The sequence below is a fragment of the Aptenodytes forsteri genome, unplaced genomic scaffold, assembly GCF_000699145.1.
Source record: "Aptenodytes forsteri isolate BGI_AS27 unplaced genomic scaffold, ASM69914v1 Scaffold119, whole genome shotgun sequence".
In the NCBI taxonomy this organism is placed as follows: domain Eukaryota; kingdom Metazoa; phylum Chordata; class Aves; order Sphenisciformes; family Spheniscidae; genus Aptenodytes; species Aptenodytes forsteri.
Window position 1 is genome coordinate 12,367,245 of NW_008796165.1, and position 19,439 is coordinate 12,386,683.

At 39.0% G+C, this 19,439-nt stretch overlaps 1 protein-coding gene across 1 annotated transcript in view; it reads left to right on the top strand.

Moving 5' to 3' along the window:
• The window catches only part of NFIA (nuclear factor I A), a 271,739-nt gene that overhangs the window by 205,037 nt on the left and 47,263 nt on the right, over positions 1-19,439 (top strand). The window contains exons 7-9 of the mRNA XM_019474142.1: positions 2,080-2,166; positions 3,199-3,237; positions 11,999-12,127. Of these exons, the coding sequence (XP_019329687.1) occupies positions 2,080-2,166; positions 3,199-3,237; positions 11,999-12,127 (255 nt within the window). The remainder of the gene's footprint in view (positions 1-2,079; positions 2,167-3,198; positions 3,238-11,998; positions 12,128-19,439) is intronic.

Genomic DNA, 19,439 nt, shown 5'->3' on the forward strand with positions numbered 1-19,439 from the left:
CTGGATGAGCAGTAGTGCCTCAGAGTACTGACTTTGTTTGTTTGCTTGTTTCCCCCAAAATCTTAATATTTTAAGTACAAGTTAATATTTTAAATCAAATAAACCTGTTTTGTGAACTAGTAAGATACTTGAACTATATCACACATTATTCATTTATTTTTGTGTGAGTGCAATAAAAATTTTACAAGCTGTAATCTTGTTCTTTTAATAGAGAGAAAACTATGCAGAATATGTTGCTTAGAGTATTAGATAAGCTACAGTGTGTTAATCAAATATTTTCGTGATATGAGGGCAGTTGAGAAAACAGTACAATTTTTGCTAATGGCACTGGTAAGTAAACGGATCTATCATTACATTGTCATGAAAAGTGACATTGAGCAGAAACACCCTGCCAATCCCTAGAAGATAAGTATTTAATGTAATTAGACAGACACTGTCTCCTTTGTTGAACGTAGCATTAATCACCCAGAGAAGTCCAACTTTATATGAAATGGCTTTTTCTGATATGTCTTTGTATTAGAAAGCTTCTTACATGGTTTTGTCATGATGATATATTTGAAGAAATGACTGCTATAGCTATACGGTTTTCCTCATGACATATCTGGCTGTTCTGTGTTCCATAATATTATTTTTTTTTATTTAGCAGTGTTACATTATATAGCCGTGACTTGTTTCTAAGTCTAGAAACCTACACGCATTTGGAGCTGAACCTCTTTGAAACAGTTAATGCATTCATCTTATGAAATACAAAAGAAACACAAATAGCTTCCATTATGTTCTTCAATTCTTCCTATGTGGTGTTAGCACAGGTTCATTGTTATGGCATAAGCAAAATGTTTCTGGCCTCAAATGCTAGTTCATAATATCACACAAAAAAAGAACTTCTTTCTATGAAAATCACATTGTTAAATTGATGAAAAATGTTGCCCCCTTCCAGAATTCATTGGCACTACATTTTTTTTTCTCCTCTGTTGCTTGTAATTTGTACTGTGAAATGCTTTCTGGTTATGAACTGGTATCAACTTGAATCAATGCACAGCTGTGTCTTCCCACCTTCTCAGTGGTGCAGAGGGCTTTGAAGGGAAAGAATAGGGTTTAGTCAAAGATGACAGCGGACTTCACCGAGTAACAGGTGGAGGTCAAGTCGGTTTATTTGTTGGGATGAACAGAGCGCAGAGATGAAAAATCTTTGCCATAATAAGGTTTAGGAAGACAATGCTGACTAGTCTAAGCTTTGATTCCAGCTGACAGATCCTGCTCTAGTGTTCATTACTTGATTTCACAGTTCAGGCAATTTTAAGAGGCTTAAAATTATATTTCTGCTCTCCTCTATAAAACTTTTCGATCACTTTCTAATTTTTGCTTTAAGTAAAGTTATAGGGACTCCCTAATGCATCACTCCTGCCTTTAGACTCTTACAAAGTCAATATGCCATCAAAAATGTAAGGATAAGCTTTTTTTTTAGACCCCTACTTTTACTGATTCTTTCTATAAATGAAGTAAAAATTTCACATGTAGGCACCAATTCGATTAGAAAATTAAAACTTCAGAAAATTCCTCTGAAAAGTGGATAGTAAAATAAGCATGATGCTTAAGAAGTCACTGTTCCTGTCTGGGCATACGGGATTTTTATGTTACTGGTAGCAGCATTAATGAAGCTACGCCACCCCGGTGTGGTAAGTTTCAATCACCAAGTGCCGGTGAGCCATGCTCCATCCTGAAAGGGAGTCACAGCAAGACCCCAGATAATCAGAGCAGAACGTCCTGACATTGTGTGGCAGTGCTGAGACTGCGATGACCTGTCAGCATCGTTGCATATCAATGCAGCATCACAAAGGGATTTCAGAGGGCTGAGCTGCAAGTGTGCAAGTCTCTCCTAGGTTAGCCTCCTGCCCTTCCCCTGTGCCAGCTGCTGGGAGGGGAAGGTAGGCGTTTCTCCTTTCCCACCCTTTTTCTTCCACCACCACCACCACCACCTGCTTCCTACCTGCTGGAGTGGGCAGAATAGGAGTATCTTTAGCCATTTGCTAAAATCTTCCCCCTCAGACTTTCTATTACTTCTGCATTCATTCTTTGCAGGAAGAGGAAACTCACTGGTCAAACCCTTGGACACCAGAATAGTTGCATGCAGTTTCCCAGGGAGCCAGATAGCTCTAAAGCTTCCCAGTGAGTGACAGTTTCTCTCTTCTATTCTTCTGCAACATGTGTTTTACACATATACTGAAAAATGTTAATATAAGTTTACAGCCAGATTCTTGCTTTTTTTAAAAAAAAATATAAAATCTCCCAAAGTATATACACTTAGAGCACCTCAGCACACATGTCACTTTTTTACGTAGGAAAAAGTGTTGGATGCTCTTATACACATAACATCATTGGGCTTGAAAGCTGTTAGCTCATTCAGAGTTAGTGGCAAGAACACTGGACTTGCCAGCACCAAACTGTGAAACCTTTTTTGTGTGACTAGTAGAAATCTCATGGGGGTAGAAATCCAAAAAAAGGGGAGGAGGGGGGTGTAAATCTGTGCATTTGGATTCGAGTATCTTCAATACCATGATATCAACTTTGTCCTAGAAGTCCTTGAATCACAAATCATTGGAGGCTGGGAGAGTATTTTGGAGAATTATCACTGTATGCTTTCCCTGGTCTTTTACTCTTTTCTAGGCATCCATTAGTTACCACTGTCAGAGAGAGGATATTGGGCTAGGTGGATCCCTATAATCTGATATGGCATGGCTATTTTTCTGTGTTCCTAAGCTCATGAGATCAAGTTATGTAGGATTATTTCATAATGCCAGAGCAGCAGTTTCTGAGGTTCGACAAAGCTATCTAGCAGTGTCTAATAAAAGAAAAATTCTGTCCCATACTGTAGTTTTCTTGGTCCAGTGAAGCAGCATCCTCATGCATACAAATAAAGTTACTTCTGATAGCTCCCTCTGTCCCTTCATTTTTGTAAGCTAAAGTGCCATTTTCCTTTTTACAGCTTAATTGAACCTAAATGCACCCATTTTCTGCAATGTGGTATTTTGGTAATTTTACTATTTGCTCGTAAGTTTTCCCTTAAGCAAACTGAAAGCTTCCCCTTTATCACTTCACTGGGCCAAGATTTCACACAGTATCCTGCTTGCTACAAAATATGATAGTGTTCTCTCTCACCTTGTTTCTTTTTTCTTCTTTTACTTTCTTTTATAAAATTAGGATATCTAAGAAACCCCGAACACCGCGGAGCACTACATGGTGGGTGTGCTTATTCAAACAATGCCAATGCTCTTGTTCTCGGTGCATAGACATTTTGTGTTGGTTGGGGGGATGTACCAGGTGTCCCTCTTGTGTGGGTTCTCCAGTGTCTAGTAAGGAGAGAACTCATGCCGAGCACTTTACCAGAGCGACAGCACTGGAGGGAGCACTTATTTGTTACCTCTGCCCTTCCGATGCCTGTTTTCATGAAACTTGCAGGGACTTTTTCCTTGCGAGCCCTCTGCCTCTCTGTCAGATGTGTTTTAAATTGCTCAGTAGATGAGAGAGGTGTTGGGCAGATCACGCAAGCAGACCTGCAGGCGGCATGGTCATACACAGCTCCTCTGGAAATGATACCAAAGCCAAACTGCTGTGCTCTGCCTTCTCTGCAATGGAACATTTTATTTTTTCCAGGGGTATTCTTTGTTCCTCCCAGAATCCTAAAGTCATTGGGAATGCAGAAAAATGAGGCTGATTTCACCTATCCAATATCACCTGCCTGAGAACCGATCTGTTGGAAAGCAGTTTAAGTCTCTGCTGCCTGGGAGCTGCCAAGCCTTCCCCAGGAGCTGCCGGTGGCAGGTCCGCAGTGCCATTCCAGCGGGCGCTCACCAGTGTACAATTGGCAATGGACACTTTCCAGTAAAAGAGCACAGCAGCTGTAGGTCAGCTACAAATTATTTTTTGTGTTACAGAGAAATGAGATGACTGTTCAGTCCTGTGACTGTCAAACCTGGGCAGTCATATGGTAAGAATACCAAGAACCACTGGATAGCAATACATAACAGTTCCATGAGTACACTCTTGACCTGTCAAATTATAAATCCATTTCAGTTTGGTACGATGCACATGAATTCAGTTCGCAACTCTTTCTTTCTTTGGAATAATGTATAAACTCTTCACCTCAAACTGTGCAGAAATCAGGTGACTTTACAGTACATGGTAAATTACCTGAGCCATTTTCAATCCTGATCACAGCTCTTTTATTAATTAAAACATATGTTCAATGGCAGTGTATACCGATTAAGTCTTCAAAACCAATATTAACACCAAACTTAGTCTTGTCATCATAAAAGTCATTTAAAAACATTACCATGCAGTAACTGAGGTCACAGGTCAAAAAAATCTGCATATTTACCCATCTCCATCTCATGCCTTTGGCATTTAGCAGCCATCATTGTTATATATAGCCTGGATAGCCAACGATCTTTTGATGACGTGCAAATAATGAGCAAATGATTTTTGAGAAAATAAAAAAAAAAAACCCGAAAATTTGACTCCATCCTCTTCAGTTACTAAAATTCCCTTTAGTATCACTTGCAATTTAGCATCCATATGCATCTCAGGAAGATATAGTTGAAACATAAATCTATTCTGGGTCTTTTACTTGCAAAAATATCATACCTCAGCTATAATCATATGCAAAGACTTTTTAGAGGGCTTTGTAAATGCCATCCAAATTTATGATGGCATTTTTTGCCTTACAGCTATAGATGTTCCATCCCCAAAGCACCCACATAAAGGTATATTCTCCTGTGGATGGCTGCAGTTTGTCCCTGCTGCTATATCTAATCTGCCAAGTATGCTGAAAAACTCTCAAATAACATTAGAAATGAAACAAATGTAGTCATGAATTTTAAATTATGAGATGTCTAAAGACGTCATTAGAATTTTTTTTTTATTCTTATTACAATAGATATTTATACAATGCAAAACAATACTGAAACTAACATTAAATCAAAGGGAAAATTATTTTGCTGTTTATTACACTTCTCATTAAAGTTTTCAAATATAAAACTCATGCAATTATATTTTGAAGAAGTCGGTAATATCTTGACTACTAGTTTATTAGTTATTGAAAGAACCACTTGGACAACAAAGCAGGAATGAAGGATAACTTAAGAGATCTAAAACAACCCAGAAGCTGCTGTAAAAAAAAAACATAGAACATAGATGCAAACAAATAAGATAATACACTTTATGGAAACATTTAAGGCAGATTTTAATGGGTAGGGTTTTAAAATAATGATGAATCTTGTATTGCACAGTTTTAAAATTCTGTAGACAGGATTTTCCATTGGTATAAACTGATATTTCTCCTTTGTAAATAGAGCAGTGCTCATTTACAAAGGAGAAGTTTCAACTTCTTTTTCCTAAGTGACATCAGAATTTTGATTCTAACTTGAATTATCATTTTTGGCTAAAAATTGCTGAGGAGTGGAAAAGCATTTAAAACCTAAAGCCATTGAATCCATTTAATGCGCCTTTGGCACTTCTCTCTCTCAGTCCTTTTTGAATGTTCTGGTCCTCATTTTAATCAATCTCTTTTTATTAAGTTCTTTGGCTCATTTACTTGTACGTGCATTTGCTTTATTTTATTTGGAACATTTCTTTTGTAGTGTCTTGAAAAAGAGTTGTGACATTTCTTTTGGATAGCTTCTTAAGTATCTGGCAGTCACCTATGATACGATATTGATGGGTACGGATAGATTAGTTCTGTTTTCCTGATGATCTGTCAGATGTCGAGTTCTGAAGAAACTGATTGTGTGTGTTGGTGATGCATATGCAGTAGTTTGATAAGTTGATAGAGGGGAAGCTTTCATTTTTCTTCTATAAAATCACTGTTTATTAAGCTGGATTTAGTCTTGTGAAGCAAGGTACTCACTAGCAGGTAGTTAATCAGTGATCATGGTAACTCAGAATGTGACCAGGGGAGCAAGTATCCATTCAGAATGTAGAAATTAAAGAGCGCTTCATTAGGATGAGTGAATTTCCATCTGCGTTGTATTTTGTGTATACTGGAGCAACGGATACGGTAAACTGATGGATGGCAGTTAGTGTGATCATATCTCAGCTGATGACAAATAAAGTTTGCTCAGCACTAAGTAGAACAGACTTACTATGATTGACAGTAGTATAGCCATCAAAATTTAAAGAAGCTTGAAATTAAGAATTCCCCAGAAAAAAAAGCAGCTGATCAGCATTTCTGTTGATAACTGATTTCAGTGAAATTGCTAGAATAATTTGCACAGAAGGATGAAAATTCCTTGAAAAATTCTTCCCATATACCAGTTTTTTCTTCAACAGCCAACTTGTTTTTCTGCATCATCTATTTGTTCTGCATGTTGTTGAGTTCATGGTCCACCTGGTAATATCTGAGCTTCTGTGATTCCTTTTCATAGTGCCCCTTGAGAATGAAGATCCAAACCATATTTCACTCATAGCTTTTGTTATGAAATCTTCATCAAGAGCCTAGTGGCAGAGAGCTACTGGGAATATTGGGGTAATTATCCAAAAGTCATCTTTGGAGATGAATATTAGCTGGTCTACCAATGTGGCTAACTTGAGATGGAGTTATTGTTTAAGATGTGTGCACTCAGAATAATATTAGTAATTAATCAAGTGAAATTGGATGGATATACAGAATAGATACAGATATAGCTATAGATTTGGAGAGAAGGGGAATTGTTCTCCTCTTAAACTGCTGTGACTGCATTCACTCCATCAAAGTTAATCCTTATTTCAGTACCTCTCTAAGTAAGGTACATAGGTATATTAATAGATATTTATTTGTTCTGGGAAGCATTTGTGCATTCAATTCTCACGCATCATTTTCTGGTCCATTTAAATATATATCAGCCTCATACATGAAAATTTGAAGATCTTTAGCTGTACTCAAGGAGGACTCTTATGTGGTGCGTTTCTAGTACTGGCAAATATAAGGAGGTAGAGGAATTAAAACCATCACAATGCTCCAGTGCCCCTTAGAAGATGAGGAACATGAAGTATTCCTGTGCATTCACTGATTAAACTTGGGCTGGAGGTTTGCGAAGTGCAGAGTTTTGGAAAGTCTTACTGCGGGACTTCAACATCCGTGCAATGGCTCCAGTAACCAGTCTCTCAAGGACAAGGATCCCATTTTCGCTTGCATTGTGCATTGAGCAGAAGGGTGTGATGCATGATGTGGAATGAACAAAATAACTTGTGTGTTTAGGGAAATGCCAAATTAATGAAAATTCAGAAAGCTCTAATGTTGAAAAGGCACACAAATTCCTTGATAGAAATATAATGCTGCTAACAGTTTCAAGATTATTGTTGTCTGAATTTTCTGCTTATTGTGTACTGCAATTAAAATTCTTTTCAACTGAAAAACCAATGTCAAATTAATATTTCCTTTTGGAAAAAAATACGAAAGTACACATCTTGTTCCATTTAGCACCATCATGGTCTTTGATCTTGTTCCTTCTGTCCAGTGAAAAAAATGGATTCATGTTAATGGGAGCAGGCTAAGACCATATATGTTTGGCATACATATACTTATACAATCACATGAACACAAGTACAGTAAGTTAAAGTAACACACCCACTCAGATTTCCATCTGTGTTTTATGCCATAAATCCCTTTATTTTCTTTTTTATTTAGCAATTAATTTTTCCATTTATTCTGTAGTTAAAAGTTGCCATAAGATGAAAATAGACTAAGTCTGATTTTCTTCTCCTGCACTCTAAATAACATTCAGAGGAGACTCAGACCTGAATTATGAAATCTGTGTTTCCTAAAAGTGCCAGGTGTGACTGTGATTTGGACAACAGTCCTATACACAGAATAGTAAGAAACACTTTTAAACCCCACCTGGGTTACCCAGCCGTTGTGTTCTGGCTGTTCTTGTTTATTCCTTGCTCGGAGCAGATGGATAGAAAGAGGCAGGGAACGGGGAGGATCCTTGGCTCCATTCCCTATTCACCGGCCAGCGCAGCTGAGACGGGTTGGGGGATATTGTAATTTGTTGCTGCCTTGCACCAGAGAGGAAACAGAGGAGAGTCGGGACTCAGAGGTGTCCTTATGAGTTGGCACTACCCCGTCCTTGGGGCCATGTGTAGTGCTGAAATCTGGTCTTCAGTGCAGTGTCCCCAGTATTCATTAGCTCTTGGGAACAATGCTGAGGAAAGCCATGCAAGGCAGCAGCATCCTCCCTGGGCTCTGCCCCGGGTAGCTTCAGTTTTAACTTTTTAATTTCCTGCATCCCTGAGCAACACAGGAGGGGAGGCTGCGGACTGGGGACCACTAAATGTGTTAAAACTCATTAGGTATGAAACAGAAGACATTTAAAACTAGCCAAGAGTCTCAAACATGGGTGCCAAAAATTAAACACCTAATTCCATATTTAGTCATTTATCTTAGTTCCTGCCTCACAGCTGTTAATATACATCATGCTATCTCATAGATGGCCTGATTTTCATAGGCAACGGGCTATGAATATACACCATGCTAACTCAAGTGTTGAGACTGCTTACCTAAAAGTGAGACTTGTAGTATCAGATTTAAATTTTTCTGGGTGATTAAACCTGAGTTCCCTCGCTCTCGCTCTCAGCTCCTGAAAGGAGCTTCCATAGAATGACCAGCATTGTAACATATGGCTTAGCAAGGGGGTAAAAAAGAAAATGAGTATTAGAAATGGATGGACTAAAGAATACGCAGGATATATCAGGCACATTAACCAAACATATGGTGCTAAATGAGATATTTTTTTAAAATTGCAAAAAAATTGACATTCCTGGCAGTCTCAAGGATAATGTGACATGGCTGTGATAAATTTAGAAGAATGGGACATATTTTGGCTTGTTCTTGGAAACCTTTTTCTTGCATGCCGACTGTATTTCTTCTTTTATTAACCCATTCAAAGGATGTTTGAATTTTGCTGCTAGAGCACCACGCTAGCACAACATAAAATGTGAATGATGCTAATTGCTTTGCACTGCCTAACTTTCTGTCATACCTTCCCCTCTTAAAGGACAAAACATGCTTTGGAAATGAGCTGGCAAGCTCATGTTATTCTTTCTCTTGGTCAATATTAAGTGATGCAATTAAGCTCCTGTTTGCATATTCTGAAATAGGAAGCAGCCATTTTTTTCTTAAGATCTGATGGATATGATCACTCAAAATAAAATGTGTCATTACAAACCTCAAACAAAATAAAAACATGGTAGAGTTGGACTGTTCCAAACCAATACATTTCAGAATACCCTGAAATAAAAAAAAACCAACAAAGTAGTGGTAATAATGGCAATCAGAACAATGATAACAAACAAATATAACAAAAGTAGAAACCAATTATCAGTGCTTCAATTTGTCTTTCTACTCAATTTTACAACATAGTGTTACATTAGAATCTCTATTTTCACATGAAAACAGCTGCCTCGACCATAAAATCCATCTCCATATGAACGTGACACTTATCAGCATTGCCACATGCAAGTTCATTCATCAGCTTTGTTGTAGCTCCTCAAGTTCCAGTGTTCGGCCACAATCACATGAACTTGCTACAGCTTTAAACCATATTCCATTGTTCTCTCTGCCCCTTCCCCCTACCACAGCTTAGGTGAGTCGAGCAGGTTTTTTAGCACAGGGGTAAAAGAATAGCTTCTTCACTTTCTCAGAAGCTTTATTATCTTTCCCATAACCCTGAAGAGGTTATGCAGCTAGAGGATATGGGGGAAAGCAGGGAGTTCATGAGCCAGCTGAACCATACGGTGCATAGACTTAAGAGATCCTACTCCTTCCATGACCTCCGTTGCTTGCCCAGGGCAGAGGTACTCCTGTCCCCTCCTGGATCTCTGCCTATGGGCTGCACAACCATCAGCTGCATGTGGGACCTTGTGCCTCCACGCAAGAGGGCTGCATGACCTTGCAGTTAGAGCAGCTCACAAGCAGGCATATATTACTGTGATAATCCCTGTGCATAAATAGTCACTTGTTCTGTCCATGATATTTTGCACTTAGAGGGTTGGAGTCTGCTACGTTAAAACCTGCCCTGGGGGCAAACGTAGCCCCTTCCACAGCCCAGCGCAGAAGAGATGAACCCATGGCCTTGCTGCCAGCAGCGTAGTTCCTCTACCCCCCCGAGCACAAATATTGCCACTGACCCTTGACTTTGTGTTTAGGGCTGGGGTTGACACTCATTTGGTGTTTCTATCCCTAGTTCCTCTATCATAAGGAAATCTGGGTCAACAGCACCATTACTTCTTTTGAGTATCCTTGTCCTGAATATGGACACTCAAACACAGAGCAATAACTAAGTTACATCACAACATGCCATTTGAGCAGAAATTCAGCAGGCTGCATTGGAATATTTCATTGAAATACCTTAGTTCAGTCTCCTTTTCTCTCTTACCCCCAAACCCAACTAACTCCTTTTGCTTTTGTCCCTACTCCAAAGTCCTTAAGACCAATATGAAAAAACAAACCAAACACTATTTTTCTTGCACAATAGTCTGTCAGTTCTAAACTTTTATTTTTAAAAGATTAAGTGTGTAACCTTTCTTGCTATGAGGAAAAAGCCACCACAACAGCAAACCCTTGTAGCAAACAGTTTCAAGACAGAAAGTTGCAAGTACAACACTGGAACTCCAACCACTCCTTTACTTTATTTAACTTTCTGAAATATAAACTGCAAAACCTCACTGAAACCATTAAGACCCCAGCAGTGCAGCATTAATACAAAAAGGCTCCTGCATATTGCAATCAACATCCCAGGGACTATAAAACTAGTAATATTAAATACAAAGTTAATAATATTGTCCAGAGATAATATTGTCCAGGCCTCTCTCTTTACTTTTTAACAATTAAATTCTATAAAATACAGAGTTGGAAATAAGGCTGAATGACTTTGCTAGTGGAAGTTCAACTTCCACATTACCTGATATTTTGCTTTTGTACCTGAAACCTCAACTATTCTGCACCTTTGTTTTGCTATATCCCTATGGATATGCAAAATGTCTGATGTACTGAATATACTGGAAATTATGTGTTTTCAGAGTATGTGCAGATAATCAGAACACCCATATGCTTCTAGAACTATAAAAATATAGAGAATAATACAGACACACACACATATTCTTCATCTATATGCTGTAATATTCTTTTATCCAAGCATAAATCATACGCAGAAAAGGCTCAGATTTTAAGAGACTATTGCAATATATTCATTCCACTTATTTCTTTGGTGCCACGGGCTTGATATGGTATCAACGGGAGTTTTCTTACCGAATATAACAAACCGGTCATATTAGCATTACACCATTTCTGCTTGTCCATGGGAGAGGTTTCACCCAATGGCAACTTAACTTTGATTTTCATTGGAAGCCTTTGATATAGTTCAAGGGCATAATAACAACTCTGAAATAATTCCAGTGCGGCTTCTAATATCAAGACACAAATACCATTCACCCCTTAAAAAAATTTGAAAGCAAAAGGGAACCACATAAATATATTACTTTCAAATACCTTTGAAGTCAAGAGAGTAAGGAAAGGCAGAGTTTGAACTCAGAAAACTTTATTCTCTAGTTGTGCCTTGAGTCGTGCAGCACATTTAAAAGATCCATTTGCAATAATCTACTAAACCAGTGAGTGAAAGACAGAACTCATAAAAAGCCTGTAAAAATCCAAATGCTCCAGCTATTACAGATTTCTAAAAATAAAGCAGAGTAGGTTTCAGTAGCAATAATAAGCTGCATCTTATCCATATTTCAGATTTAAAGAAAAATATGGCTGCCTTCTAGTACTCATTGCTCAGAGCAAACCATGGCCGCTTCTGCCTCAAAAAAGACCACAAATAAAAGTGAGCTTTCAGCTTGCTGTTGTATTCCGTTTCATTTGTCCTTTAAGTTTATCTAGCTGCTTCTGCACCCACTTTCACAATGCATAGGCTGTCGTTCCATGACCTAGCATTATTAAATTGCACTTATCAATCATTCTTGCCAGGAATGCCATCGCCAACTACATTAAAGAAGTCAGAGAAGTCTGGTTTCAGCAGTCCCTCGCCTTCGCAGACCTCCTCCCTTGGAACGGCTTTCACACAGCACCATCGACCTGTCATTACAGGACCCAGAGGTGAGGCCTAACCCAAGAGCCCCCAAGCAGCTTAAATGTTAGCCACGGCACCCAGTGTCCGTCCCAGCACCTTTCCACGGAAAGTCATCGCCACGTGTGACCCACTCAGTGAGAAGCTGTGCTTCAGAAGCTTGATAACCTAGAGGTTTTAGTTGTCAAGACCTGTGTTTGGTTTTGCTAGGCTGGGCTGTTTGGTAAAACTCCCGATGACCATTCAACAGTGCCTAAGGTGGAAACACTGGTTTCTGGGGGCTTAGGGTTTTATTTGAAGAGGGTGGGAAAAGGGACAGAATGTGTTACAGAGAGTGTCTTCTGCTTGTGTCCATTCAAAACATAGATTCAGTCTAACTGCTCGAGATAGGGACCCATCACTCACTTCTCAACCACTCCTGTCTTCCAGCACTATGGCTTTGTTTCTGCCAGTCATTTAGTGCTCATGTTGTTGGTATCAGTGTGCTGAAGAACTGCCTTGTTAGGGGACTCCTTTGAAGTTGGTTCCTGCAATGCTTTGGCTAGTTTTCTTCACAGTACTCTTCTGACTGACTTTCCAAGTAAAAGAGATGTCCTCTGGGTCTAGATGTGCTTATACATTTTTGTTAGAAGGATGCATTTGCATTTAGCCTAGAAAACTAAATGCAATACTCAGTTCACATTTGAAAAGGAACTCACTTGGGCATAGTAATATACACAAATGAATGAATCTTCTTACAAACCTCTTTGGAATATATAAAAATAGGAATGAATGGTTGTGACATGTTTCTTTCTGCTATGAAATTTTGTCTCATTTAGAGCAGATTATTAAGGAATTGGTCGAATGGTGAAGCATAAAAAGACATATTAGCAATTCATGCTAGAAATTATTTTGAAATGTCTGTTTGGCATTAGTGTGGTTTTACTGAGGGCAGCATAAACCAGGAGGAGCCTCTTTGCACGCTCCAGGTGATGCAGCGTGAAGTAGTGGAATTGCACTAAGTTGAAGCAAGGTCAGAATTGCACTTCATGAGTTTTTGTGCTTTGTTAAATCTACTTACTGTAGTTTGATTTGTTGTGGTTAATCCCATAAAAATTATTTATTACCCTTAGACACACACCTAGATCCTCAGAAGATATTTAGGCATCTAAGTACTATACAGATTTCCCTTGAAATTTGGATCTGAGCTATCTGGCAAATATCTCTTCTTTTAAAAGCCTTGATAATTGGTGATATAAGTATGAATAATATGAAAGTTCCATTAACATTGTGTTCAGTGCACATCAGCTGACTCTGAATTCCTATCTTTTAGAAGTTCAGCCTTTTAGATGTGAGTTGTTGATTGATTAGTTAATAGGCCTTTCTTTATTTAGCTATGTTTTACCTCACACTTATTTTTTAAGATCATTGAATGCCTTTGTCTGCCCCTGTTTAGACCTTCTGTATTTTGGATTTTTGTGTGGTTGAGAGAGGAAATGTATCATTGGTGACGTCTTGTTTAAATCTCATTTACAGTCTGTTTTAACAAGACTTTTTCTGTGCACCAGGGGATATCCATCGGCTATGTGAGAAGAACATTCAGACAGCCAGAATTTGAAAGAGCAAATAAAATGATTACAGTTCCCAAATTTTGTTTGTTTGGAAGAAGATGTCTTTACTAACTCCAAAAAGAAGTAACACAGTTTCTTATCATCATGGTTCCTAACAGGTTAAGCAAAAACTGTTCTTCTGCGACATCATTTGGAAGCATCTTCTGTTTTATGCTTGTTCACAAACAAAGTCTTACAGACTTTCAGAAAAAATCCATGGATTCTTTAAGTGTCATCATCCTGGAAAAATCTTGCTCTAGACTTCGTTCTTTGTTCTTTTTGGACATTCCTCTTCAGTATTCTTCCACAGCACACTGGCTGTGTTTATTTCTCTTCTACAACAAATCGTTCTGTTAGTAAGGGTAATATACTGAGATGGATTATTTTCTGCAAATCCAGCTTTGTTCTTTACCCCATTCCCTCCAGTGTACTTTAGGACAGTAAGCAGAAGAGAGAAGCTTTTTAGGTATCAAAAGTGGCAACATAAAGAGTATAATGCAGTCATATAAGAGGATATAATGTTGGAGCAATTCATATCCACTATTAGTTACTGGAAGTTATACCTTTCTGCAGAAATGATAGGTATAATATAGTGCATACATTGCATTGTCTTTGGATACATATACATTATGTAAATGGTCAGTGGCAGGTCATTCTGAGTGGTCTTCAGAAAAGAGTGAGCAGGATTTAATCTTCAGTCTGCAGAGATATTTCAGAGAAAGGAAAGTCACGAGTAAGTAGGTCACCATCAGAGTAAGCTCCTCAGCCAACTGAACAATTACAAGAAGGTTCAATCTCCTTCTGATGTTCATATGTGCAAGTTTATCACTTGGATGTGTATATGAGATGCATTTGTAAAGCATGATCAAAATAGCAGAGAAGAAGCTGTAGACTATTCATGGCAGGTGTTGTCATTGACAACCAGTGATGTATAACTTCTCAGGAATATTCCCAAATCTTTCACATGCTTCCAAACATTCCTTAGAACACAGTGCACATCTTATGCTGGGGTATCCCAGGATGCTGAGTGCCCTTCTCAGTGATCCCCACAATGAGTCATTTTGGAAACAAAACTTGCTTGGAGGAGGAGTAGATCCTTAAGAGGATTTCTTAGCTATAAGGTGCTCCATTCAATGAACCAGTTGGAAAACCTCTGTTCTCATGAAATTGTCTGTACTGTACTGTGTTGTGGAAGGCTGTGCACTAGTTTCCTATCTGCATTGGTGCTGCTGCCAGTACTCAACCCAGCTGGGCAGTAGCCAGCAGAGAGGATCTGAGCTGGCTGACCAAAGGACCAGATGTGCAGTGAGTGCTGGCGCATGGATGCCAATGCTTCAGTGACTCTTCAGTAGTTCCAACAGATGGTGGTAAGATCCAAGTTTCTTTGGTGATAAGCTAGCAAAGTGATTCATGGAGCCTCACTTGATGATGGCAGTTTTTTGGGCATGACTCTATGAATGCACCATATGTCTTCTCTGGACCAGTGTGGTTAGGATTCAGTGTCTGGCAGATGGTAAATTGATCACCTATAGGGTGGCTTTAGCATCGCTATCAGTTTTAGAATTTATTTCAAAGCATTGAAAATTCAAGCAGTTAGATCTCTATCTCCTATGCAGTGTACTTTTGTTACCTGCAAGTTAGATTATTTGGTGGTCAGTGTAGCTCACCACAGTACTCCAGTATTGCAAAGCCATCATGTATTGCTGGCATCTTACAAAGTTTCCCAGACATTAGTCCACTTGAATTCTTTACCAGACAGTGAAGGATTTAACTACTATGGGTGACAGCAATATTTACATAAGTGGTTTTAGGCTTCCATGTATTGCTACTTACACTCTAGTGACTTTATATCTGGAGCTGGCTGAAACATTAAATTGACCACGATCTTGTAAACCTAGGATATACAGCAGCCTGTGCTGTAGAGCATTCAAGCATTTCCACAGAATATGACAGCATAGATCCTGCAAGCCAAAAAGCAAGGAAGAAAAGGCAAGGAAAGAAAAAAAATAAGAATGAGATGGTATGTTAGGAAGATAAATGAAGGAGAAACACAATTAGAAGAAACAAGAAATAAAGCACAAAGGGAAGAACACAAGGAAGTGGGGGTGTGAGCAGAAAGAGAAGGGATGAAAGTCAGTTAATGGAGTGGTTCCCATTGTATTAATTTCCTCCATAATAAGCATTGCCATTGAGATTTTTATCAGTGCAAGGCCTACCAGGGAAACTCTGCAGGATAGTATTCTCTGTGCCAAAGTGGCAAAAACTTTATGTCACATATCTGGTAAGACATTGTGCCCTTCTCTATCAAAATTCTCCACAGGGTCACCAAAATATCAGTGCCTGTTAGCTGTCCTGTCAGTCACCTTCAAGCAAATCAAAGCGATAATTCCTGCTAACTTGCTCCAGAGCTACACAGTGTAAAAGGACATTTTGTAATATCCTATTCCGTACAACTATCCGTGGCTGCTCCTCAATCTTGTCAGCTGGCAGACTAATGTAACCTTCTACTTTCCTTTGAATTTTGACAAAAACAAAGCGGTGCAAGTTCATTCCACTATAGACACCTCAGATCAGGGGATGGTAAACTAGGAAGGAAATTAACTCTATCCCTGCCAAAACCAGGACAGTAATGTAAGCCAAAAGATGAGAGAGCCACACCACAAGGGTAAGAAAGTTGGGTAGAAACCATAAATTGCATAACACTGACCAACAGATGAGCATTGCTTTTGCGACAGTGAAAGGCAATGCTCCAGTTTACAATGTCAGGATAGCTGGCTGTGTAGGTGAAGATTTTGATTTCCTCCATTCACTCTGAAATAATAATGATGCTGAAGGAAAAACAGTTTCCTAACAGATGGCCCCAAGGTCAGGGTTTAGTAATTACTAGATACCCTACCCAAACTGCCATCTACTCCCATGTCCCAGACAGGGGAGGGCAGAGAGGAAGGCTTGCAAACAGTTAAAGCTTCAGCTAAACAAAAGTCAGGAACCGTGTAATTCACTATAGACCCTCAGATCAGGGGATGGTAAACTAGGAAGGAAATTAACTCTATCCCTGCCAAAACCAGGACAGTAATGTAAGCCAAAAGATGAGAGAGCCACACCACAAGGGTAAGAAAGTTGGGTAGAAACCATAAATTGCATAACACTGACCAACAGATGAGCATTGCTTTTGCGACAGTGAAAGGCAATGCTCCAGTTTACAATGTCAGGATAGCTGGCTGTGTAGGTGAAGATTTTGATTTCCTCCATTCACTCTGAAATAATAATGATGCTGAAGGAAAAACAGTTTCCTAACAGATGGCCCCAAGGTCAGGGTTTAGTAATTACTAGATACCCTACCCAAACTGCCATCTACTCCCATGTCCCAGACAGGGGAGGGCAGAGAGGAAGGCTTGCAAACAGTTAAAGCTTCAGCTAAACAAAAGTCAGGAACCGTGTAATTAAAACTCTACCTTTGTTGTATTGTGAAGAGTTAGCCTGTGACATAGGAAATATTTAAAGGAGCAGACTGTTCAGCTAATTTGTGTGTGAGTGAACTGCTTCGACAGTCCTATCCTAAATTAACTGTAAGGCCACCCACTGAGATTGCCTCATAAAGGGCCATGATTGCTCAGCTTCGTTTTGTATAACCGTTCAATAATTACTAGATAAATGCATAACTAAAAGCTCTATTACACTAATAATTTGTACTGAGATAGATGTGTGGGACACCATGCTGGGTTAATTTGTCATCCCTGCAGCAAACTTCTAAAGAGGGCTCTTTTGCAGAGGAATTGTGTTAATATGTTGCTCCAGTGAGGACATGTTAGAGCAACAAGATGACTTGGTCGCTTAATCTCCTAAAGAGGCAAAATGCCTGGAGGGTAAGTGCCAGAAAGAAGAATGGGGGGTGATTAACACAGTGGACCCAGATTTAAACTCATCCTGACAAAAGGAGCTGATGTAACTGAGCAAAAGAATGAAAAAAGGGGAGTGTTAAAAATACTAATAGGATTTCATGCATCCCTAAAAAATAATACAAAAATAAAGTGCTGCAGGAACAAAGTATTTTACCCATGCTTTTACTGATTCTGTGTCAGTTTCTTTGCTCTCTTTGATGTATCCGTGAAGTTAAACTATATGCTTTAAACAGTGCAGTGAACTATAATATTTTTATCTCTGCTTTATGCTAAATTCTTCTAGCTTCAGACACACACAAAAAGCACATTATTGCTTTAAATATGGAACCCATGTTTAAGCATCAGAGCTCTGGATTTTCAGCCTCCTCTATTGACAGAACCATAAATCATGTTAAAGTTAAGTGAATTACTGTAGCGTGGAACTATAGCTTTAACAATGTTTATGTAGTATCAGCTTACCATCTACAGAATGAAAGGGGAAAAAAACACTGATATTAGAAATGGGAATGTGGAGTCCTATTAACTTAACAGCAATATATCACTCCAAAGTCACAGATTCCATTACCATGCCCTTTTTAGTATCAAAGCAGAATTATATCATCACACACATAAAAGTTGTGGGTTTTAAGAGAATTTACATTTCTATTGTAAACTTATCAACTGCATTTCATTATAAGAAAGGCGTGATATATTCTCCTAGCAGTAGTTTTTATCTTATATATGGGAATACATCATGTGTATTAAAAACAATAACAATATGCAAAAGCTGCCAGCATTTGATGTGAAGTAGGAGTTCTACAAATAGGTTAAATTAGGTTTTTTTGACCTCTAGCTATGGTCTTGGAAGAGAGGAGTACTTTCTATAGGTATGATTTTTATTTCTGTACCTATGTAATCAGTTCTATAGTATTCTGATCTCCCAAAGGCAGAAGAATTTTGACATGTTTTAAAACAATCTGCTCAAAATAGCTAACTTAACTGGCCCCCTGCCTATGCCAGAATCTGGAACCAGCGCTCAGTTCAGCTCTACAGGTTTTCAAAAGCATCCTGTAATACTCAACAATCCAGAGTACACCAATAAACCCTGTGCCCAAACACAGCTTTAAGCATATTTTTCTTTTGCTAGGAACTCCGTGGGCCTTGGCAAAATGTCCTTTTGCCTCCCACTTGCTACTGCAAAATCTCTTACAGAAGGACTATTTCTGAACAAAGGGTCCAGGTGCCTTATACCACTCTGGTCTTCAGAGCAGCAAAAAGGGGCTGATAGCCAGCCCCAACTAGGAGATACCATGGGTCTGTTTTTTCAGCAGTGCTTAGCCAACCACCTGCACTTGACTTCTGGAGCTGAGAGATGGATATTCTGCAATTCGGTCCTTCTTTTTTGATGTCCATGGGCAGGAACAGATCCTCCATCCATCATATTTAGGGTATTTGTATATCTCTTGCATTGGTCAGCTGTTTATATTATATTTTGAATGTTTCATCTATGTTTGCCTACATAATGTGGAAGTAAGTATCAGTGATACCTAAATTTTACCCATGCTAAGAGGGTAAGGCCTATTTTTGTTTTCCCACCCCACGATTTCCCAGCCTTCTCGCTGCAAATGGGAATGCAAGGCAGGATCAGTTTGAACTTAGCTCATCCATGGACCTGACAGACATGTTACTAAACAGTCCCTTTGCACCATTATGGGACTTAAGCAGTACTTAAGTTTTCCAGTGAGCTGAATTCCCTTCAAAGGGCTGGTCCTAGGACTGGTCAGTCCTACCCTCAGCAGCTCAATATTTAAGTAGAGGCAAGACCTTGCTAACCTGAATAACAGATTGCTCTACATTTATCACCATAAAGT